The 24747-nt window shown below is 37.0% G+C and overlaps 1 protein-coding gene and 1 long non-coding RNA gene across 2 annotated transcripts; one reads left to right on the forward strand and one right to left on the reverse strand.

Moving 5' to 3' along the window:
• Positions 1-15891: 15891 nt before the first annotated feature.
• On the forward strand, positions 15892-19818 carry LOC109240658. The gene is made up of 3 exons (XR_002070113.1): positions 15892-18052; positions 18147-19060; positions 19462-19818. It is a non-coding gene; the product is annotated as an uncharacterized LOC109240658 (long non-coding RNA).
• A 38-nt stretch (positions 19819-19856) lies between these two features.
• On the reverse strand, positions 19857-21585 carry LOC109240645 (G-type lectin S-receptor-like serine/threonine-protein kinase SD2-5). Its single transcript, XM_019407311.1, has 2 exons — positions 21063-21585; positions 19857-20976 (listed from the first exon to the last, which is right to left on the reverse strand). The coding sequence occupies exons 1-2, from the start codon at positions 21583-21585 to the stop codon at positions 20015-20017; spliced, it is 1485 nt and encodes a 494-aa protein (XP_019262856.1). The 3' UTR covers positions 19857-20014.
• Positions 21586-24747: the final 3162 nt, after the last annotated feature.

Here is a 24747-nt window from a genome sequence, read left to right on the forward strand (position 1 = left end):
AAAGACTTATTTGGGAGAATAAGCCTAAGGATAATTGGAGAATCCCATCCATCTGCATCATTTTTTATCTTCACCACGAATGTAACCTCGTACAAAGTTTCTGGCGCAAGTGTTGCTCTACCAAATCTCCCACAAACTTCAAGCCGTCATACGCTTTTTTAGTTCTACAACTGAAATTGTTATATCGCTACAAGAAGTAGTAAAATTCAAATCAATTAGCAGCAGGTCTTATGAATGCTAGCTAATTTTAATGGCCAATCCTAAAAGAAAACAAAGCACTTTTATATATTTCAATTTATGTGGCGTAGTTTGGTTGCATTACAACTAAAAGTACACTACCTTTGAAAACTATAAGGACTATTAATGTACTAGCATATATTTAATCGACGATTTTGAGTAAGGGACTACTTTGAACTCAACTTGCATTTATAAGTCGGAATTAGAAATTGAGATGTATAGGAGTCGTTTTAGATGGATATATAAGTCGCATTTAGCAAATGCGATTTATAAGTCGCAATGCAAATGCGGTTTTAAGCCCAATTCGGTATTATAAGTTCAGTTTATCAAATGCGTTTTATTTATCAAATGCAATTTACAAGCGATTTGTACATGTTCTATTTAATTAAAGATTAAACGCAGTTAATCGAATACTATGGGGACTTAAGCTGAATAAAACAATAACTCATACGTCAAGATCTCTATTTTCCTATAAAATATATAACGTTTGTGGTAGGCTAACTTGTTTTTTTTTTTTTTTTTTTTTTTTTTTTTTTTTTCAAAAATAACTTTAGCCACACACTAGAATATAAACAGTTATGTACGCTCTTTCTTTTAGTCTATTCAAAAAAAATACTTTAATAACATTTATAGAAATATGAACATTTATGTGCGGTCTTTCTTTTAGTCTATTCAAAAAAAGGAATAGTAACATTTATTTTACAAGGTCCATTAGCTAGGAACATAACTTTTGAAGAGTAGTAAAATTTGTAAAACAGAAAATAAAAATATCTTATGATGATATAAACCATTTCAAGTTGTAAAACAGGAAATGCTTCCTTGAATTTCAAGGAAGGTTTGAGCCAAATGCAATATGGTGGCCTAGCTAGGGAAACCTTAAAGGGAAAAGGGTCGAAATTGTCCCTCTACTATTGTTTATTGGTTGCTTGTGCCACCCGTTATACTTTTCAGCCATTTTCGTCCCTACCGTTAATGAACTTTGAAAAATACCCCTAACTCTAACGTCTAGACACTGTGGCAGCTGACCACATGAATTTTATCCTTGTCAGCTGCCATGTCAGCGGTCCCACCAAATTAAAACCCCACAACACCCATTTCATACCCGTCTCCTACCCGTGACCCATGACCCGTTTGCCCACTAAATAAATAAGATAGACCCGTCCAAATTAGCAAAGAGTGTCATTTGGTCTGCATCCGTTCGATAGAAACGAGAGAGAAGAGTGTGGAAGGTTCAAAAGAAAATCCGATTTTTTCAGTGTTGAATGTTGTCCAAGGTACGATTTTCCCCCAAAATCTGAACTTTTCTACTAGTTATTGATGATATTTGGTACTTATTTTAGAAGATATTTCTCTTGTTTAGGATTTCAAGTATGTGTGGTCCCTTTTGTTTTTTTAAAGAAGGGTCGGTTAGGGTTTTTTAACTGAAAAAAGATTTGAGCTATTTGTTAATAGCTGACTTATTGTTATTTGGTCCCCTGTTTCACCTGCATTTACTTTGAAGATGATGCTCATGTGGGTCTCTTACATATATGTTTTGTCCTTATTTTATTGTGGTGGGACTCTAAGTTTGATAGTTTATTATGTGGTCCCCCATATGCATGCTTGTGTCTGTTTCTTTATCATAGTATCTCATTCAATTTTGTTTCTTTATTCATTCTGTACCTTTTTCTTATTCCCTTTATTTATCACTGTTTTGTTTATTCAAGCTTTCCCTTACATGTTTATTTATTATTTCTGTACATCTTGTCTTTTTTTACTTCTTTATGCATTTACTATGGTAGGCTGTAATAACTTTATTCATGGTTACTATGCAGCCTTTTATAGATGGTGCTAGTTGAGTTAGTTTTTCATCATGGTAGGGAATGGAGTAGTAAGCCACGCCCGATGTGTAAAGAGGAGTTGATTGACTCAATCCAAACTGTTCATCCAGAGTCACACTTTAGATTTTATGTAAGACATATAGAAGCAAATTGGTGTAAGAGATGGGGTTCTGGTGAATTAAAAAAATTTCTTTGGTGGGCTGCATGGAGTACTTATGCAGAGGACTTCAAAGATCAGATAAAGAATATGGGTCAACTAGATGATGATGGAAAGGAAGCTATGGAGGATTTGTTGAAGTATCTACCAAAATGTTGGAGTAGGGCATTCTTTGATACTATTTGCAAGAACCAGTCTGTAGACAACAACTTGACTGAGTCATTCAATGCATGGATCTTGCAAGCAAGGTACAAGCCAATCATTAAGATGCTTGAGGATATTAGAATCAAGGTAATGAATATGATTACTTAAATTGAAGCTGAGGTGATGTCATGGGGAAATGAATACAGTCCTAAAACCATGGAGTTGTACAACCAATTCATGAGGATTGCATTGAAGTGTCATGTTAATGGCAGTGCAGACCATGGATATGAGGTGACTGAAAGTAGTGACAGGCACATTGTGAATTTGAGATTAAAGAAATATACCTGCAGGGCATGGGATCTTTGTGGCATTCCATGTCCTCATGCAATATGTGCATTATTGCACAAGAAAGTGGATCTTCTAAGTCAGATTCATTGGTACCTTACCAAAGAGACTTATCTCCAAATTTATTCAGATAAGTTACAACCAGTAAGAGGAGAAAAGTTCTGAAAAATTGAACCTTACAGTACATGGCTCCACCACCTTTGGTAAAGATGACTGGGAGACCAAAGGTTAAGAGAACAAGAGAAAAAAATGAGGAACTTAATAGGCAAGGACAATGGTCTCAGTCAAGGAAAGGGAGGGTAATGACATGTAACAATTGTGGTGAACCTGAACACAATGCTAGAGGGTGTGCAAAGGTAATCAAAACCATAACTTTTTCTATCATTCTTTCTGTTTCAACAACTAACCAAAACTTTCTGTCTTACTAACAACATTCTAAAGGAAAGCAGCCCATTGGAGGAGAGAAGAAGGGAAAGCAGACAAAGAGGAAGAGAACTTTACTTGATGAAGCTGATGATTAACAACCCAGATCTCCCTCTGCTGCACCAGTGCCACAAGAAGCCAATGATGAGGAAATTCCTTTGTCAGCCCCTCAGCCAAGTCAGCCTACTCAAACAAGTCAATCTAGCAACATGTTGTTCATGCCAACCCCTTCAGTGCAGAGGAAAGAACCAAGCTGCAGTGCTTTTCCAAACTTTGACTACCCAGACTTTGACCCTGAGCCTGAGCCTGAGCCTGAAATAGCTATGAGGCCAAGAAGTATCTCTGAGGCAAAGACTAGGCTACAATTGAGGCAACTACAAAGTACAACAACTGGAACAAGGGCAATCAGATTTGTTGGTGATGCCAGTTGTGTGAGTGAGCCATCAAGCCTACCATTCTCACCAAAGAAGCTGCAATGGAAGGGAAAAAAATGCTATTACTGGTAACCAGCTTAAAAGGCAAAGATTGGCCAAGTTGAAAGCAAAGAAGGGTAATGGGAAGAAGCAGACTTAAAGACCTGTTGTTCTGGAATGTAGATCAACTAAACTCTATATTTTTTGTTGTGATGTAATTACTATTAGCCAAGTAAACTTGTTAAACTTGTGTGGCTGTTTAGTTAGTGACATGTTCACTCGGATGTCATGTTATCACCTAGTTGTGAAAGTTTTTGGGGTGATAATGTGACATCCCCTTATTTGTGGTTTGATGTAGTTTGAATGTTTAGTTTGGGAAAATTGATGTCATGTTGTCACTTGTTTATGTAGGTTTTTGGGGTAATAATGTGACATCCCCTTGTGATGAGTGAAATTAGAGTTTATGAACTGTTAGTGTTCATTTATGAGTTATAGATGCTGTCCAGATTTTGTTAACAAGTTGTTTTGTGAAACTGCCCAGATTTTGGACCAAAATGGTATTGTAAAAGTGTCCAGATTTTGACATAACTGGTGTTGTGAAACTATCCAGTTTTTTGACTAAAATGTTGTGAAACTATCCAGATTTTGGCACAAAAGGCCTTTGTGAAACTGTCCAGATTTTGACATAACTAGTGTTGTGATACTGTCCAAATTTTGGCACAAAAAGGCCTTTGTGAAACTGTCCAGATTTTGGACCAAAATGGAGTTGTGAAATTGTCCATACTTTTTGACATAACTGCTATGTTCATCAACCCATAACATCAACTAATAATACAGAAATTCATCACAAAAGAACTGATAACTACTAAGATTACATTAACTAATATAAGCTCTAATGTAAACGGTTACAAGCTCATAAATTGGAATTACATTAACTAATTCTTGACAACTAATATATTGGAATTACATTAACTAAGATTACAAGGTCTAATGTAAAAGGTTCAAAACAACATACATAACACCTTCTCTTCCAATTTCAAACGACAATAAAACATATTCATTAGCATCATCAACAAGATTCATCAACATTCACTTCATCATCGACGCCGCAACAAATCCAACAAAAAGTGCCCATGAGATCATAAGCATCATCCTCGTCTTCAAAACCTTCTCTTCCAATTTTATTACTTTTGCAGCTTCAGCTTTGTGTAGAGCCTTCATGGCAATTAATTCTTCTTTCAATTTATCCCTATCATTTTTAATAGCTTCCCAAGATGATGTTACATCTTTAGTTGTAACCAAATCACTGTTCAACGAGATTTCATCTTCCCATTTCAAAACAACCACAAGAACGATTCTGTCGAAAACAAAAAAATCAGAGAAGAAAGTAAGATCGTTATTATTACACTATAATTTAGAGCAAACAGTTACTAATTTAGATATTTTGTTACACAATCACTAACCTTAGGCTTCGGACATTTAAAAAATCGCCTTCCAGGGTTTATTGGAGTCGTTGAAGTGAAGTGGTTTGCAAAGATGCCACAACGACACCTAATTTGGGAAGAACAGCTTCCTTGAGATATTGAAGATGAAGGAAAAGGATTGGGGTCGTCTGAGCCCTAATTCTTGGTAGGAGACGGGTATGAAATGGGTGTTGTGGGGTTTTAATTTGGTGGGACCGCTGACATGGAAGCTGACATGGCAGCTGACTTGGATAAAATTCATGTAGTCAGCTGCCACAGTATCTAGACGTTAGGGTTAGGGGTATTTTTTCAAAGTTCATTAACGGTAGGGACGAGAATGGCCGAAAAGTATAACGGGTGGCACAAGCAACCAATAAACAATAGTAGAGGAGTAATTTTGACCCTTTGCCCTTAATTAAAGTATCAATATCTATGGAGTAGCCAATCTCTAGACCTTTTGCTGAGTCATGACATCTGAAGCTAGATGTTTACACTTTTTTGTTATAGAAACTTTACACTGGAAGCTACACCATGGTTCTCAATTGCAGAACTTATTAAGTCGCGAAAAAATAAAACAAATGAAACCAATAAATAGCTACGTAAGAATGATGATCATAGGGATCAGACAGGAAATTGGATAAAGGAGGGAGGATTTTTTTTAAAATTCTATTTCTTCTTTATCATGCTTAGAGATCCTTACCTAGGTCCTGAAAGAATTGAAGGAAACAAGGTAGTCACAGTGTCTGCGACTCTTTTGATCGCTGCAATTGTTTATGAATTTGGTACACTATAGTCCAAGTGAGTTTCATCATATGGACGACTTCTGATACCTTTGCTCAAAACAAAAGTTGTCATCCAACAGAATGTTCTGTGGCGTAACATCTATCTAAGTGAACTATTATTCTTTGCCTGCATTCTTCATGAAGATAAGCCATCCTTTTGCTATATATATCATGGATAATTCATGCTCCTTCTTATTTGCCAATTAAAGGTAAACTGCGTAAAGCCTGTGCCAAAAATCCATTTATCCAATGATCCATTACTCAAGAAATCATAAACTAATAACTTATGCTCTTTCTCAGCACAAACGCAACTCCAATTAGTCTAACATGATGGATGCTTCCTGTGGTCAAGAATTCCTTCTTCCCTAGGCCAAAATCACCAGTAAAAAAGAAAAACTTACTGCTTTTATTTAGTGACTCCAACTTAAACACTTTTGAGTGACTAGGAGTAAATGATCAAAATGGTCTTTACCGGGTTGCTCTAAATTTCATGGGTGATCATTCAATTTTGCGTTCATTACCCAAAAGTCACATTTCTTTCTTTTATTACGTAAAAGTCATTCAATTTTGTGTTCATTCCCAAAAGTCACTTTTGTTACACAAAAATTATTTTACTAGTACTATTTTACTATGTACTAGTTATCATAATAATCACTTTGACGAGATTTTACAAACTTTCACTTGAAAAGTCTATTAGGCCCTTGACATTATAAATCCTCTCATTTATGTAATACCTTCTGTATTTTATGCTATATAATATACTTTTACCCAAGTATTTTACTTATAATTAAAATAACTTAATATTATTTTATTTATTATTTTTATAACATAATATATTCGTACATTTAATTTTTTCTTAACATTAATTTTCAAGATATATAAATATCATTATTAGATTTGTCAGTAAAATCACCTTGAACAAATCTCAAGCCCACGTTCTTAACCGTGAACAAATAAATATTTTATATTTAAAATATGTTCATGTTTGAATATGATTAAACAAACTGAGTGTCATGAAAAAATTAAATGTATGGATATATTATAAAAATAATAAATAAAATAATTTAAAGTTATTTTAATTATAAATAAAATACCTAGGTAAAAATATATTATATAACATATAATATAGAAGGTATTACATAATTGAGAGAATTTATAATGTCAAGGACATAATAGACTTTTCAACTAAAAGTATTATAAAATCTGGCCAAGGTAACTTTTATGATAAATAGATCAAAGTAAAACAATTTTTGTGTAACAAAAGAAAGAAAAGTGACTTTGGGTAATGAACACAAAGTTGAATGATTTTTACGTAACAAAAAGAAGAAAATTGACTTTTGCATAATGAACACAAAGTTGAATGATCACCCATGAAATTTACTCATCTACTTTGCTCCTTGACAGATAGTCCATGTAAAAAGGTGACACATTTAGTCCAAAACCTAAATTTGATAGGAGTGGAATTTTCTAAAAGGACTGTTAACTTTAACTTTTTCCCCATGTGCGACTCACGTGAGTTTAAAAGAATTACCCAGAAAGCCTTCTCCCAGTCAACTAAAGTTGTTCTAAATATGTGGGCAGTTCTTGGTTTGGTATAGTTGATGGTGTGGCAGTACCATCAATATTTTGCCAATCAAAGATACTTTTTTTTTAGAAGATAGATACTGACATTAATACTAAATATTGTTCATAACATTACAGACCCTTTGTGTCTCTTCGTGGACACATAAGTTCCCAAGACTAGCTAACAGATTACATGCACCTTCTGAGAGGTGTTTAACAAAAGGAGAACAACCAAGCTTATCTAGAGAAAGTTGCCGCATTACGATAGGTGGAGGTGTAGCAAAAATTGATAGTTTCCTAATTCTGGATTGATTAGAGGCTTCCTTGGGTAGCATGTGTGCCACCATATTTTCTTGACGAAAATTATGTCTGATCACCATCTCCTCCTTCTTCTAGGGCATTAACAACCTGCAAGAGTGTATAATATCATTAAAAATATCATGATTTGTTGTTAATACCTGTATTACCTCAGTAGAATCAGTTTCTACTTCAAGTGGGTAGAGTCCATTCTGTTTTGCTATTATGAGACCTGTTTGGAGAGTTAGAAGCTCTGAGTGTAGGATGGTCACAACATGGACTTGTTGGCTGAAACCCATGATCCAGTCTCCCGAACTAGTTCTGAAGACTCCTCCTATAACGGCTGATCCTTTTTTAAAAGCACCATCAAGATAGAGTTTGTGCCAGTTTCTCGGAGGCTTATGCCACTGAACCTCAATTTTTTTCTGGGCATGCATGACAGTTTCATTTTCGGCAAAGAACTTGTATTCTAAGGCGTGGTTGATCACAGTTTTAACTTTTAAAACAAGGATTATATTATTGTGGATGTTGTTGTTTCTGTTAAGCCAGATGCCCCATAGGGCAAAGGCAAAGAAATCATCCCAAGTAATTGGGAGACTGGGAAAACCACGGTTTAAATTTTTAATGGCGAGTAACCAATGTTCATTTGTGTTTTGTGGAATGTGGTGAATACCTAAGGTTTGCCAAAACTTGAGAACGAAAGGGCAGTGTAAAAAGATGTGCTCGATAGTCTCTTCTACCTCTCGACATGCTGTGCATTGATTGTGAATATTGATCCCAATATAAGCTAAGTAGGATATTGTGGGGAGTTTATTGTGTAAAACCTGCCATAAGAAGTATTTGATCTTGTTGGGGCAATTTATTTTCCAAATCCATTTGAAGTTTTTCCTATTATGTTGAAGATTACTAATGATGGTATAGCAAGAAATTATGTTGAAAATGCCACTTTCACTATTTTCTCATATAGCAATATCTTTCTGGTTTTGGGTTAAAGGGATAGGAATTATATTAATCTGTCTTTGGATAGGATCTAGAAGATTGAAAGAAAGTTTGCTTAGGTTCCAGGTGTTATTAGTAATAAGATCAGTTATTTTGATGGAGAGATCACCTTTATTGAGGGGACCCTCTATACAGTTTCTAAGGCATGGCATGGATGGAATCAATCTTGAGTTCCAGATGTCAATGTTAGAATTTTTGTTAGGAATCCAAAAAATTCCTTTGTTACAGTAATACCACCATTTGAGGATACTTTTTCATACAAAAGAGGTATAGGTTGTGGACTTGCATGAGGATAGGAGCAGGCCAGTGTTTTAGCCCAACGAGAGTTGATTTGTAAGATTAGGCGCCAAGAGAGACCCATTAATAAAGCAAGATTTTTATCTTTAGCTGCCTTTATTCCAAGCCCACCAAATTCCTTTGGGGTGGTGATGGTTTTCCAATTAATGAGGTGAAGCTTCTTCTTTTCTTTAGTAGATCCCCAAATAAAGTCCTGTTAGATTTTATCAATCTGTTTATGAATCTTAGTGGGTTGTAAGGTATATTGCATTAGTTAGGGATGACATTAAGGGTGGAGTGGGCTAACGTAGTTCTTCCCGCAATATTAAGAAAATTGGTTTTCCAACTAGCAAGCTTGGTTTGCATGTTATCAATAATAAATTGGAAATCCTTTGGTTTGCGATGGTGATGGAGCATAGGAAAGCCAAGATATTTCCCAAAATTCTTTGATATTTTAAGGCCAATAAGATTGGCGTAATGCTTGGCCTTTTCATTAGGGCAGTTGTTTGAAAAAATAATTTTAGACTTATTGTAGTTTAATTTTTTGTCCTGATAAAGAACAAAAAGATTTTAGACAATCAGAGATACATGCGCAACTTTTGTCATTGGCCTTTGAAATCAAGGTTAGATCATCGACAAAGAAGAGATGAGATAAGGATGGACTTTTATTTTTTATACTAATGGGGTCCCAACAAAGAGTATCAACTTTATGGGAGATCATACGAGAGAGCATTTCTAGACTTAGGAAGAAAATGTAGGGAGATAGAGGGTTTCCTTGTCTAATTCCCCTACCAGGGCAAAATTGGTGACACTCCCATTTTTAAGGATGAGAGCTCAATTGGGGAGAAATTGGTAGGGTCATTTTTAATACTTAGCCAATTTGTTTTAGAGTGATCAGTTGTGAACAATGATTGGAAATAGGTGAAAACATGATTTTGAATGGAGGCTTGATCGTCAGTCCATTCACCATTACTGTTTTAAAAAGAGACTATTTGTTCCTTCTTCTTCTATTTGTAGCGGATATGTGGAAAAGTTTTGTATTAGCGTCACCCTCATTAATCCAAAGAATCCTAGACTGTAGTTTCCAATAGTCCTCTTCCATTCGGAGGATAATATTGTATTCCTCTTTTAGTTGGACCTCTAGGGTTTGAAGAAAAGTGCTATATGAATAATTAGGGGATTGTTGGATTCCTTGATGTCTAGCAAGTATCTTACCTTTTTTTTAATATGTCACCAAAAGTGTGAGACTTCCAAGATTGAATTTTATTAGTGAAGATATTTGTAGCACTACATAAATTGTTACTTCTCCAGCTTTCCTCAACAATGTCTCTAAATTGAGGGTGGATGCACCAAATTATTTCTAGTCTAAATGGCTTGGAGAGATGGGAAAAAGCTTTAGGGATAAGTTCAACTAAGAGGGGGTTATGATCTAAGTAGGTTTTTGGTAGGTGTATTATGGAGACTCTAGGAAATAAACTAAGCCATTCTTCATTAGCAAAATTTTTATAAGGCGTTCCATAATAAGACCTTTACTACTTTTTTTATGGTTAGACCAAGTATGTTTGCACCCCTTAAAGCCTAGGTCCATTAGTTGACAATTATTTAAACAATTTCAGAGGAAATTAGCACGATTCTGGTTTATAGGATTGCCACCAAATTTTTCGTTTGCTGACATAACATCATTAAAATTGCCTCCTACTAACTAAGGGCCTTTATAGTTTTCAAAAGTTGGTTGAAGATTATTCCAAAGAATATTACGGAAGGACCTATTAGTACTAGCATAATTGGAGGTAAATAACCAAATTCTACGTAAGGGGAGTACCTCTATCATTGCATAAATTTCTTGATCCCTTCTAACAAAGCTATGCACAGTGACGATGGTGTGATCCCATTGAACCACCATACCTCCTGCCTGACCATCTTCTGGAACTTCGATCATGTCGGTAAAACCAAAATCATTTAGGAGAGGGAGATGAGAAGACATCCTGATTTCAAGAAGAGTAGCCATGCAAGGTTTGTGGGTGCCAACTAACTCCCTAAAGTTTCTGCGGAAGTTATCATTGTTTCCTCCCCTAATGTTCCAGATTATAAAATTAGCGGCTCAATTTATGTTGATATTCATGGCTGGATGATTTCCATTTTCCACTACTGTCCTCCCCCTTACTGGGTTCCTCCTTAGGAATGGAACAAAGATCATTGCATGGGACCCTACAGTCGGATCCTGAGGGGGACAGATGTCTATTAAGCATTTGAAGAGTGCCGGTGGACAGTTGAGAATTTGCCTCTGCTCTTGCATCTCCGTGAAGAGAAAACCTTTACTTCGTTTAGGTTTGAAATTACAACTATCGATTCTGGTATCAGGTTGACAACTTCTTCCTGTTCTTCCACCATTGGTTCTTTTGGGCTTTGTTTTGGCACTAATGGTGGAGGGGAGTGGACTGGCAGTTGTTGTGCCATTGGTGGTGGATGATGAGGCATGGGTGGGTGTTGTGGTGGCATCTGAGGGGGTGGAGCATTGTTTGGGACTCGATTGTTCTGCGAATCCCAAGGCATGAACACAGGATTGAGGATGGCTATCTCCTTTGGGGGAAAGAAGGGCATGTCCATGGACATGTTTTGTAGAGAAATGGGATTGAAGTGGTGTGGAAGGCTCCACTGGGCTCTCATCGTGTTGATCAGATCGGCGTTCATGTTTGGAGCTAGAGGGTTGAGGACATTGTTGATCCAAACATAGTTCAAGTAGTTGTTCATCGCAAGTTGCATGCCCTCCAAAACTAGTTGAGCTAAGTAGTTGGAGTTCTGAAGGACTATCACTTTCTCCTGGCCTTCTATGATCATGTTGAGAGTGACAACATGACCTATCAGGCCCAGTTCTAGCCATGAAAGGGGTTGGTGATTTTGAGGTGGTGGAGTTGAACGTAGTAGGTTGGAGGGTTGGGCATTTGAGGAGGGAATGGTGGGAGATTTGCCATTGTTTGGGCTTTGTGGTGTCTGAGTATTTGTATCAGACGAGACCTGTGTCTCAAGGTGAGATCGATCCTTGACATCGTTTAAGTTAGAGTAAGGTTTTATAGCAGTGGAGCCTTGGGTAGTGAGAGGGGTTTCAGAGGTTAGTATTGGGGTTGGAGTTAGGGTGATTATTGAAGTTTCTGCTTGCATGTTTGAGGAGTGGGATAGCGTAGGTTTTATATTAGAGATTTCTTCAGATTTGCGTGATGGCACGTGTTGATAAGTATTGGCCATTTGTGAGGTTTCGGCGTCTTGGTTGGACAAGTGTGGTGGCCCATTGGATTCATGCAAAAGAGTTTAGTTGGTAGAAGACGTTTTGTTAGTGTTAGTAATAGGCAGGTTTAGGGTGATAGATGGACATGGATCCTGCGGCTTAGTGATATCCATAGGGTTACTAGGGAGATCATTAGGGTAGAGGTGATCATTGGTAGAGTGCATGCCATTTGAGTTATTAAAATGAGGGGAATCCACGTGGGAATTAGTCACAAAAGATAGATTATTAAGATTATTAGTTTTTTTAATATTAGCATTGGGGGGGGGGGGGGAGGTATTCTCCAAAACCATGTGCTGATCATTTAGAATAGAAAACTGGTTTTCCATCAATATGCCAAAAAGATTAGCAGTTTTTTCATTGGATTGATTTAGAGAGTCAATTTTTTTGGGTGTATTTGTAGATATTAATTCCTTGGACTTATATTTAAGAACTTGGGTGTTACCTGAATTGGCAAAATACGGACTGTTATACCTGTACTTGCTTTTGCTTCCTGAGTTGTTGGGATGAAGTTGTCTTTTTTAAGAGATTGACCCTTCCTTTTATTCTTGAAGTTGACAGTGTGCCATTCCTCATCCATTGAGATTGTTTTAGATGGAGCAGCCGTAGCAGTAGTTCCCTCCAAATTGGTTGAAACTGTAGAGTTGTCTTGATGGTTAATTGATTTGTGCTGACATTGTCCTGTAGAGTGACCTAGAATGCCACAAGATTTGCAGAGTAGATTCTCCCCTTCATAGAAAATTAACTGTTTGTGATTCCCTATGAAAAGGAAGGGCTGGACTGGACGGTGAAGTGGTAGCTCCACACACAAACGTGCGTATCTTCCGCGTACATCAGTAGAGGTGCAGGCATCAACTTTTAATAATCTGCCTATCGTATTTCCTATCTTTTGAAGAACCAAACTATTATAAAACTCCGTTGGTAATTGCGACAACCTTACCTAGATGGCTGTGTAAAGTTGTTTTGCTTCTGAAGCCACAAAATTGGGTTCCCAACGTTGAACGGATAAAAAATGACCAAAGATGAACCAAGGGCCATTACACAGAGCTTTAGTCATGTTATCTTCCTTAGAAAACTTGACAATGAAGTAGTCGTCTCCAAGATCAATAAGGGGGAAGTTTTCATTGGGATTCCATAGCTCTGTGATTTTTCGGCGGAGATGCTGGAGAAGAATGCGCTTCTCCAGTAGTTCGATTATAACCGAGAAGCGCCATGGTTGGTAGATCCTATGAAGGTCTGCGGAGGATAGTCGAACATGGTTTACGGAGGGATTGCTTTTTGAATATTGTGGGGACGGAGGCTCTTGGTCTTCTAAGTCCATTGGGGAAGAGTAAATGGTAGGTGGGACCAAGGAAATAAATGATTCTTGTTCAGTTGCTAAAAGTTTGTCTCTAAAGGAGATTTTGGTGGATTGTGGAGATGTAGGTTTAGTAGGTATCTGTCTGGTGGTTTTGGTGGAATGCTATAGGCATTGGGAGTGGTAGACATGATGGAAATTGGAGTTTTGGTGAGAAGGAGGACCGTCTTACTATGACGTTTTTTCGCTATGAATTGGTAAAGATTCAAAGTAGTAGGAAAATTGGAAATTTCACATATGGTCATATAACTATGACGTTTTTTCACTAAAATCATATAACTTTGTTTTCTCACACAAAAGTCATATAACTATGATTTTTTTCACTAAAGTCATATAACTTCGTTTGTCACACAAAAATCATATAACTATGACTTTTTTTCATTAAAGTCATATAACTTTGTCTTTTCACACAAAAATCATATAACTATGAATTCTTTTTTTACCAAAATCATATAATTACGTTTTCTCACACAAAAATCATAAAACTTTTACTAATTCACACAAAAATCACAATGATCGGAAAATATACATTTTCACTAGTATTTTCTTATTTTGTAAGTAGTTTTTTATTTTCTTAATTTCAGTCTAATAAATAATAATCCAATTAAAATAGGAATCACTCAACCTGACATGACTCACCCGACCCAATACTCATATATATAAATTAAAAGTTGGGTCATTCCTATTTACTAAAAGTAAATTCCTCCCCCATAAAATTTTTGATTTGGAATACATGAGATTCTGACAAAAAAGAACGAAATAAAAGGTATAATTAGAGAGCAATTAAAATAAAAATGCTATAAATTTGAATAAAAATCTCGAAAAGAAAAATAAACAATAGAAGTATCATGTTTTGAAGGATTTACTATTCGATTTTAGTATTATTTTAATTTTTATATATGAGTATTGGGTCGGGCGGACCAGGTCGGGTTGCGTCATTCCTATTTTAATTGGATTATTATTTATTAGGCTGGAAATAAGAAAATAAAAATCTACAAAATAAGAGAATACTAGTGAAAGATTATATTTTTCGATCATTATGATTTTTGCGAGTTATTAAAAGTTTTATAATTTTGTGTGAGAAAACATAATTAGATGATTTTGGTAAAAAAAGAATTCATGGTTATATGATTTTTGTGTGAAAAGGCAAAGTTATATGACTTTAGTGAAAAAAAGTCATAGTTATATAACATTTGTGTGAGAAAATAAAGTTATATGACTTTAGTGAAAAAAAACGTCATAGTTATATGACCATCTGTGAAATTAACCCTAGGAAAATTAGATGTGATATTATATCTCAAATAGCATTAATTTGTATAAGTGACTTCAAACAATATTCATGTTCGAGAAAGAAAGAGAACCTCGTGTTACAAGGCTTCTTAAATCATCGAGCATGAATTATTTCTATCTGGTTTACTAGTAAAAAGTAAAAACATTTTGCCATTAATTAATTATAGATGTTTGACTATCTCATGATCGCTTAATAGTAAAGTAATTTTTTTATATCGCTGTCTAGCATTTTTGAATTCTAAAACTCTGAGCTCATGATCAACCAATCACCATAAGCTACAAATTTTGAGTTGTTCTATGGGAACGGTCGACAAAGGAAAAGGCCGACAAATTGGATTAATTTGTACCTAGTTGCTAATATTTGGTTAACACAATAATTGCTTAGCTAATTAAAATTTTAGTTTTGATTCCTCCCAAAATGTTTGTTCTCTCGAACATGCACAATATTTTTCTGTTGTACTATGGATAATTACATGAGCTGTACACTTGATGGTTGACGTAGAAATGTATTGCAACTTTTTCTGTAATTATTCAGATTTAATGATTCTTAATTGTTTCCTATACATCTATTGTTTATCCACATGATTGATAATTTATATCCATTTGATCATATAACTAGTCTTGTGATAGAAGTTGTCTTGTCAGCTTAGTTGTATTGGAACAACTAACCCCAACATAAAATCCTTTTTTAAAAAAAAATATATTTGATTGGCTGCATAAATAAAAAATAATCACGCTTATGATGTTGTAGTTATGATTATTTAATGTGGAAGAAGAATATGAGTATTAATAATATGTAATATGGGAACTAAACTATTTACAAATAAGAATACTCTTTTAAAGTAAGTAATTCATGTATAAAAATTCCGTCATTAATAATCAGCATATAATTCCTTATATTATAATCCACGCAATAATTAATATGTGAACCAATCAATCTTAGTATATGATAATTGATAAATAACAAAGGAAAAAGCTTATATTCTCACATGAATATAAGTTGAAATGCTAGTTATAGTAGTGGCGTTTGTATGTGTGGAAAATAAGTGGAATGTTAAAATTACAGCTAGACGAGATTATAAAATTCTGAACAAGAGGAGACCAAAGAGAAGAAATAAGAGCTAACTACTCCTTGTACAAGACATCATTACAACTTTCAGCCAACAGGGATACTACTATTGCTGATGGTAGGGGAATTCATGGATATTGTTTTAGTGAAGATTAAAGATGTCCCTTCACTTAAAGAGGTTTTAAAGGAGTTGAAGATGCTGAGAAAATTTATCCGTTTTGTGTCAGAAAGATGCAGTAATTAATGAGCCTCAACATACTTTCTTCATTCAGGCTTTGGTGGTTGTATTTTCCAGGCCATGGCTATGAAAATCAATTAGATTTGGCTCTAGGTGAAATCAATGTTCTGGTTTTCTTGCAAATGAAAATTAAGCCCATTGAACCAAGCATACGCAAGATCTATGTTGCAGTCCTGCTAGCTTTAAAGTCATATAATCCAAATTAATGAGCAGCGTGCAGCTGACTGTGTAGCCGGGTTTCTGGAGACTATTCTACACAATTTGGTGGAGCTATCAAGTACTAATACTGAAGGAGATGCTCAACCTCTTGAGAGCCAACATCATCTATATGCCAATACAACATCTTAAATTTCATCTTGCAGATATCGACAGTTTTGTAGTTGATGCCGGACTTGTTGTTCACTCGTTATATGATAGCGAGGAATTAGAGGACATGGATTTGGTTCTTGATTTTCCTGGCAACATTCAGCGTATCAAGGCAATCATCTACTTCATCATTCGGAAGCCATTTCTATCTAACCTGCCGATGATTCATGGAATAGGCTATGCTGATATCCTTTTAAACAAACTGGAGGAGTTCCAAGCCCGATATGCCGATTCACTTGCTCCTTGAGATAATTCAGAAACAATTTCTGAGCTTGCAAACTTTTCTAAAGGCTGCTGCTGAAAAGCGACACAATACACAACATTGTGCTACGCTATTGATTGGCAAAGCTTATGAGGTCGAATACATTGTTGATGCAGCTTGTATCAGCAAAGAAGTCCCCTTACTGGTGTCTTGAGCGTTGGCTTATAGAAATCGTGGAGGAGATTACTCTCATCGGAGCAGAGCAAGAAAAAAAAATGATTGAGGACGCAATGGATTCTAACATTGCTCGTACGTCATCACAATTGGATAGGACTAGGACCCCAAATAAGAATGAAGAAATTGTGGGTTTTGAGGATGAGATTACCAAGTTAAGAGCCCAGCTAATAGCAGGAACAAGAGCCCGAGATATTATCTCAATCGTCGGTATGCCGGCACAAGGTAAGACGACTTTGGCCTACAGGATCTATTCCGACAAGTCCGTTGTTGCTCACTTTGATATTCGTGCGCAGCACTCGGTGTCTCAATTATATTCACGTACAGAATTGTTATGGTGAGGATTCTCAACGTAGAAAAAAGCGCAACAATGAATTAGCTGATGATCTCCGCAAAGCTTTATTGCCCAAAAGATATCTTATCCTTCTTGATGACGTGTGGGAAAATAGTATGTGGGATGATCTAAGAGGTTGTTTCCAAGATGCGAATAATGGAAGTAGAATCATTATAACCACAAGAAATCATGAAGTTGCCAATTATGCTAGATGCCGGAGTGATCCCCTTCAGCTTCGTATGTTTAACGATGATGAAAGTTGGAAGTTACTGAAGAAGAAAGTGTTTGGTGAAGACAGCTGCCCTCCTCTCCTAGCAAACGTTGGGCGAAGAATAGCAGAGAAGTGTGGAAAGCTGCCTCTTTCAATTGCTCTGGTGGCTGGTATTCTAGCAACAATGGACAAAAAAGAAGAATGTTGGGAACATGTGGCTGCAAATTTGGGTTCCCACATTCACAATGATTCAAAGGCCATTATAGAACAAAGTTACCATATCATCTCAAGTGTTGCTTTCTTTATTTTGGGGCATTTTTAGAGGATAGCGTGATTAATGTTTCAAAGTTATGGACATCGAAAGGATTTGTAAAGGGTTATGACGGAAAGAGTCCGGAGGATATAGCGGAATGTTACTTGGAGAATCTTATTGGAAGAAATCTAGTAATTAATGCTAAGAGGAGTTTCGGAGGTAAAATTAAAGCATGTCGCATCCATGACCTGTTGCATGATTTCTGCAAAGGAAGAGAATCTTCTACAGTGGATAGAAAGGTAAAGTCATACCTAGTACTACTTTTTTTGGTTCAAGTATCCAAGTTTTATTTGACAGTTAATCTTATGAGTTTATTAATGTCTTTTTTAACAGTGGGCAGAGTGTCAATCCTTCTTCACACAAGCAACTAGCTCAACGTCGCATGTCCGTTTATGTTGAAGTGGATACTCTTGTAAAATGGAGCTCGTCTTGCTCACTTGTTGGCTCTGTAATTTTTCATGCAATTTACTACAGATCTTCAATTGACCAAGCGTCCCACATTTTTCACAACTTCAAGTTTCTAAAAGCGTCCCGTATTTCACTATAAATAATGCAGAAGAATCATCCTTGAAACTTTGTAATCTGGAAACTCTTTCCTCCCCGTATTTTTCTGGTGTCGAGGATGCGGAACTGATGTTGAGAAAAACACCAAACATTCGGAAGCTGAAATGCATATTCTTGGGTGCTCGCAGCTATGAGTATCCTGTATTGGAGTTGCCGTCAAGGCTTGAGACGCTGAAGATTGTCCGGCCACACTTGCGCTGGAATCTTTATTCTCCAGAGCTTCACCTCGCATTGTGCGTCTCCTCGCCAAATATCAAAAACTTGACAGTAGCCAACTATTACCTGGTTCATTATAACTTATCAAACTTTGGTCTGCTTCAGAATCTTCAGGTGCTCAAACTGGTGGCAATTTATTTTCAACAAGCGCAATGGGAGGTGAGGCAGTGACGAATTCCTTCAACTCAAGGTCTTGAAACTAGTAGGCTGTGTTTGGTTTAACGAATGGACTGTCGCCGAGGATGCATTTCCGAACCTTGAACATTTGGTTTTGCATGGATGCAAACGTCTTAAGGCAATCCCGTCCTGTTTCAGTGACATTGGTTCTCTATTGTCCATTGAGGTAAAGAAATGCAACGGATCTGTCGTCAGTTCAGCCAGGGAAATCTTGCAAACACAAGTTGAAGATTATCAGAATTCTGGTTTCAAGCTCTTTATACTCTGAAGAGATGAGAATTCGAATTCAGGTACACTACTGACAGAATATATACTACTACCTCATTCAATCTGATGTTCTAACTCTGTTAGATCGTACTACATATATCCAGTCTCATTTTTATCCATTTTCCTGCTGTTAAAAGTTCTTAACTAGATTGATTAACTCATGAAAGACTATATCTATTAATGTAAACAATTAACCATGGAATTTCCTCCTGAGAAATTTCACAAATATGGATAGGCCATAGCATTTGATGGGCAAAGTGACTCTTAACATGGGCCAAGCTTGCCGGTTTTCCCAAATGCCTCTTGCCATTTAAGAGCATCACTACTCATACATGTAGCGTCTATTTCTCATAAATTTTCAGTTTGAGATTTTTGTTTAAATTGTGATCTTCTTATCAAATCATAATTGTTGCTTTGTCTGCAGGGAGGAGAAGAAAGAATGTTATTGAACTATTTAATGAAGGGAGGACTTTTTTTAAAAGCATCACTACTCGTACATGTAGCGTCTTTTTGTTCGTAGATGTGAAGGTCCTATCTCCATAGCGACTGATCTTACTTCGTTCCAGGAACTATTTAATGTCTCTTCTATTTACATAATCTTACCGAGAAATTATACTGGATTTAGGAAGTTATGGGAACTTTGTAATCATTCCTAATTGTAACCTATTAGAGTGTCAATATCTATGGAGTAGTCTATCTCCAAAACTTTTGTCTAGTCATGACAGCTGAAGCTGCTTCCCTTTGATGTTCACAGCTTTGTTATAGAAAACAGTTGAATGAACTTAGGCAGTCATTTTCATTTTATTTTACATTGGAAGCTACAGAATGGTACTCAATTGCAGATTCATTAATTCACAGAAAAATAAAACAACAAATATATACACAAAACTGATGATCATAGGGATTAGACAAGAAATTGGATAAAGAAGGAAGGACTTCTTTTTGAAGTATGACTTCTTTATCATGCTTAGAAATCATCACCTAGGTCCTGAAAGAATTGAAGGAAACAAGGTAGTCGTTGTGTCTTCAATTCTTTTGATTGCTGCAATTGTTTGTGAACTTGGAACACTGTAGTCCAAGTGAGTATCAATGTCCATTGTCCCCTCTATTACCTTAACCACCATGGACATGGAAGGCCTCATAGTAAAATCACTTTGTAAGCACCACACAGCAAGCTTCATCATATGGACGACTTCTGATGTATTGCATTGCAGATCATCGTTGTAGTTTCCAATCATATCGATGAGCTGATTGTTTTCGGCCTTTTTCATAAACAAGGTAAGCAAATGTGGATATTCCAGTGACTGTGAATAGTCCACATTCTTACGCCCACAGAGGATCTCCATCACAACAACTCCAAAGCTGTAGACATCTGCTTTTTCTGTAATGAACGCGCTAAACCATTCAGGAGCCAAGTATCCGGGAGTTCCCTTAATTCTGGTCACTATCTGGCTCTGATCTTTATCCACCAACTTGGCCAGGCCAAAATCAGATACCTTTGCACAAAAATTGTCATCCAACAGAATGTTCTGCCGCTTAACATCTAAGTGGACTATTCTTTGCCTGCATTCTTCGTGTAGATAAGTCAATCCTTTAGCTATATCATGGATAATGCTCCTTCTTATTTGCCAATTAAAGGTAAACCGCGTAGAGCCTGTGCCAAATATCCATTTATCCAATGATCCGTTACTCATGAAATCATAAACTAATAGCTTCTGCTCTTTCTCAGCACAAACTCCAATTAGTCTAACAAGATTAACATGATGTATGCTTCCTATGGTTTGGACCTCAGCCAAGAATTCCCTTTTCCCTTGGCCAAAACCATCAAGAACTTTAACGGCTACTTTCTGACCGTCTTGAAGAACTCCTTCATAAACTGAGCCAAAGCCTCCCTGACCAAGCTTTTGCTGGAAATTCTCGGTTGCCACCTTCAGCTGTTATTCCAAGTGCCAGATATCTCGTCTGAGTAATCGTCATTATTTTCTTGTAATGTTTGCTTTCTCTTGAAAGTAATCAAGATGCTACCACATATTGCTATTAGAAGAAATGCTCCACTAATTGATCCAGCTATAATTCCAATTCTTCTTGCAGCTAAAGAGTCTGTATCTTTTTCTGTGTCATTTGGAATATTGATGAATGCAGATGACTCATAGCCACTTCTTTCCTTTCCATCGTTGATAAGTGTCAGCACAGGGGAGGGTAAAAAGCAGTCACCCCTCGAAAAGTTAGCAAAATAACGGAAGAGAACTACTTTGCAAAAGCAGTTCCTCATGCACAATTCTTGGCAGCTTTCCACATCTGCTCCTCTCAGAGCTGCTGCTTCAGTGTCAACATAGATAAAGTAATAGACATCCGAAACACGCATCATTTTGTGGGAATGTTGTAAGGTCTGCGTACACACTACCCTCCCCAGATCCCACATGTGGGATCTCACTGGGTTGTTGTTGTTGTTGTTGTCCATTGCATTCCACAGGACTAGCTTCCACGCATCCATTGCTTTGTCGATCATTACTTTGTTTGGATGGACCCGGACAAGAACAAAATCCATTTGAGCAAAGCTTCAAACTGCCACAGGCTGTGGGGTAATCACAAACACCGATGAAATCTGCCAAAAGATCAGTTGCTGATCACTTCCTTCAGCGTATGCTCGAAAATGTCCATCATAATCATATCTCAAAATTTTCATCTTATTAGTTCTTGAGAACACAGCATTTGGCTCAGTTGAGGATATGTACAAGGCAAGAGTACCATTCACGGCTTTCACATAACTTGTACTAAAGCTATCCCTTTCTCCGGTAACCAAAAACTTAAAATACATCTGTGGTTTGTTCGATATGTAAAATGCAAACAAGCCTTGATTGGTTACAGAGAGAAAATAGTTACCTTCAGTCCAATTGTTAAGATCAAAGGAAATGGAAGAAATGAGACGAAATTTAGGATAGCTGAGATCTAGAATGTTCGAAAGAAAGAGACGATATAGAGAAAGATATTTTCCATTTCTCTTCTGTAAGAATCAATTCGTCCACTAATTACTATAGTATGGGCCTGTACAAATTACTACAACAAAATAAATAATTGAGCCTTATAGTATGGGCATGTACATAAGAAAGCAAACAAAACTAAGTAGGGCCTTCATCTATTCTAACACCCCCTCAAGCTGTGGGGTGACAGAACCCCAGCTTGCATAGCAAATTGTTGTGCTGAACACCAGATAAGGATTTTGTGAAGATATATGCTAGTTGAGAAGCTGTGGGGATGTAATAAAGAGCAAACAGACCATCTCCAAGCTTCTCCCTGACAAAATGGCAATCAAGCTCTATATGCTTGGTCCTTTCATGCTGCACAGGATTCTTGGCAATGCTGAGGGCAGCTTGGTTATCACAGTAAACAGGGACAGGCTGAGACACATGGACACCAAGATCACCCAAGAACAAGCCAAGTCAATTCAGCAACAGTCTTCCTCAAAGCCCTATACTCAGCTTCTGCAGAAGACAGGGACACAGTAGGCTGCTTTTTTTATTTCAAACAAATAGGACTATCACCCAATGTAACAAAAAAGCCAGTAACAAATTTTCTTGAAGAATAGCAGGTGGCCCAATCTGAATCAGAATAAGCTTTGAGAGAGAAATCCATAGAACTGTTGAACAAGATGCCCTTGGCAGGATCATTAAGCAGGTATCTAAGGACATGCAAAGCAGCTTGCATGTGAGGATACCTGGGGGCATTCAAAAACTGACTAAGATGTTGCACTGAAAATGATAAGTCAGGTCTGGTGTGCTGGAGAAAATTGAGTTTCACAACCAGTCGTCTGAAGAGAGAAGGGTCAGGAAGTAGTTCCCCAGAAGTAGGTTTAAGCTTACCATTCAGATCTAAAAGAGCCACAACAGGAGTGCAGTCAGAACAATTGAATTCATCCAAAAGGTCTTTGGTAAACTTATGTTGATTGACAAGATAGCCTTCAGCAACACTAGAAACTTCAAGCCCCAAGAAATAGTGAACATTACCAAGATCTTTGATCTTGAATTGATCATCCAGAAAAGATTTCAAAGATCACATCTCCACAATGTCATCACCAGCTAACAATATATCATCCACATATACTGCAAGGACAACAGTAGAAGTGGCAGAAATTTTGGTGAAAAGGGAGTAATCATTAAGACTATACTGGTTCCTTTGGATATAAGAGCATTGGAGAGCTTGGCAAACCATTGTCTTGATGCTTGTTTGAGACCATAAAGAGACTTTCTAAGTCGACAGACAAGAGGAGAACCATCAGGAGAAGAACCAAAGACAGACAACCCAAGGGGAACCTTCATATACACTTCTTCAGAAAGGTCCCCATACAGAAATGCATTGTTGACATTAAGTTGGTAAACAGTCCAGGACTTCTTGGCTGCAACAGCAAGGAGACATTTGATAGTTGTGAACTTGACAACTGGAGAAAATGTCTCACTGTAATCAATCCCAGCCTATTGAGTGTCACCCCCAACAACAAGCCTTGCTTTGTATCTCTCAATGGTCCCATCTGACCTCTGTTTGATCTTAAATACCCATTTACATAGAATGGCTTTCTTGCCAAGAGGAAGAGGAACAATGTCCCAAGTCTGATTAGCCTCAAGAGCCTGAAACTCTTTTAGCATAGCTTCCTGCCAAGCATGATTGGAGACATCTTGCTGATAGTGTTGAGGTTCATGCATGACAGGAAGAGCTGAAGATTGAGGAACAGAGTTACAAACATAGTCCTGAAGATGAACTAGAGGGTTATGTGGTCTATGGGACCTTCTAAGCGGTGGAGGAGAAGGTGTAACAGAAGAACTAGAGGGTAATGAAGTTGGTGCAGGAGGAGAATGAGGAAAAGAAGGGGGAGCGGAGAGATCAGAATAAGAAAAACTTGTATCAGAAGAAGAAGGAAAGAAGGTAGAAGGAGAAGATGTAGAAGGAAAAATGTGTTCAACAAAAGAGACATCTCTAGAATATAGAATATATCTATTGTGTAAGTGAAGGAGTTTGTACCCTTTCTTTGCAAAGGAATACCCCAAGAAAATACAAGGTATAGCTCTAGATTGGAGTTTGTCTCTATGAGGTATGGGGACAGAAGCATAGGGTAAACATCCAAAAGATCTTAAATGATCATAAGAGGGTTGTTGTCCATTCAAGACCACATAAGGGGTTTTGTTTGAAATAACAGTGGAAGGGAATCTATTAACCAGATATGTAGCTGTGAGTTTTACATTCACCCCAATACTTAGTAGGCAATTTGGACTGAAACAAGAAGGCTCTAGCAGTTTTTAATAGATGTTTGTGTTTTCTCTCCACAACCCCATTTTGTCGTGGAGTATGAGAGCAAGTGGTCTGATGAGAGATACCCAATGAACTAAGAAAATCAACATAGGAGGAACAAGATCCTAGTTCAAAAGCATTGTCTGTTCTAATGGTCTGAACACTACTATTGTAATGGGTGGAAATCATGGATATAAATGCTTTAATCATGGAAAAAGCATTGCCTTTGCAAGAGAGAAGATGGGTCCAGGTGACCCTACTAAAGTCATCTACAATGGTCAAAAAATATTTGAAATCATTGTAGGTGGCAGTATGATAGGGGCCCCAAAGATCAATATGAACAAGTTCAAAAGGCCTTGAAGAATGAGTAATGCTAGCAGGGAATGAATTCCTTTGTTGTCTTGCCATGGGGCAGATTGGACAAACAAAA

The sequence above is a fragment of the Nicotiana attenuata genome, unplaced genomic scaffold (assembly GCF_001879085.1).
Source record: "Nicotiana attenuata strain UT unplaced genomic scaffold, NIATTr2, whole genome shotgun sequence".
Lineage (NCBI taxonomy): Eukaryota > Viridiplantae > Streptophyta > Magnoliopsida > Solanales > Solanaceae > Nicotiana > Nicotiana attenuata.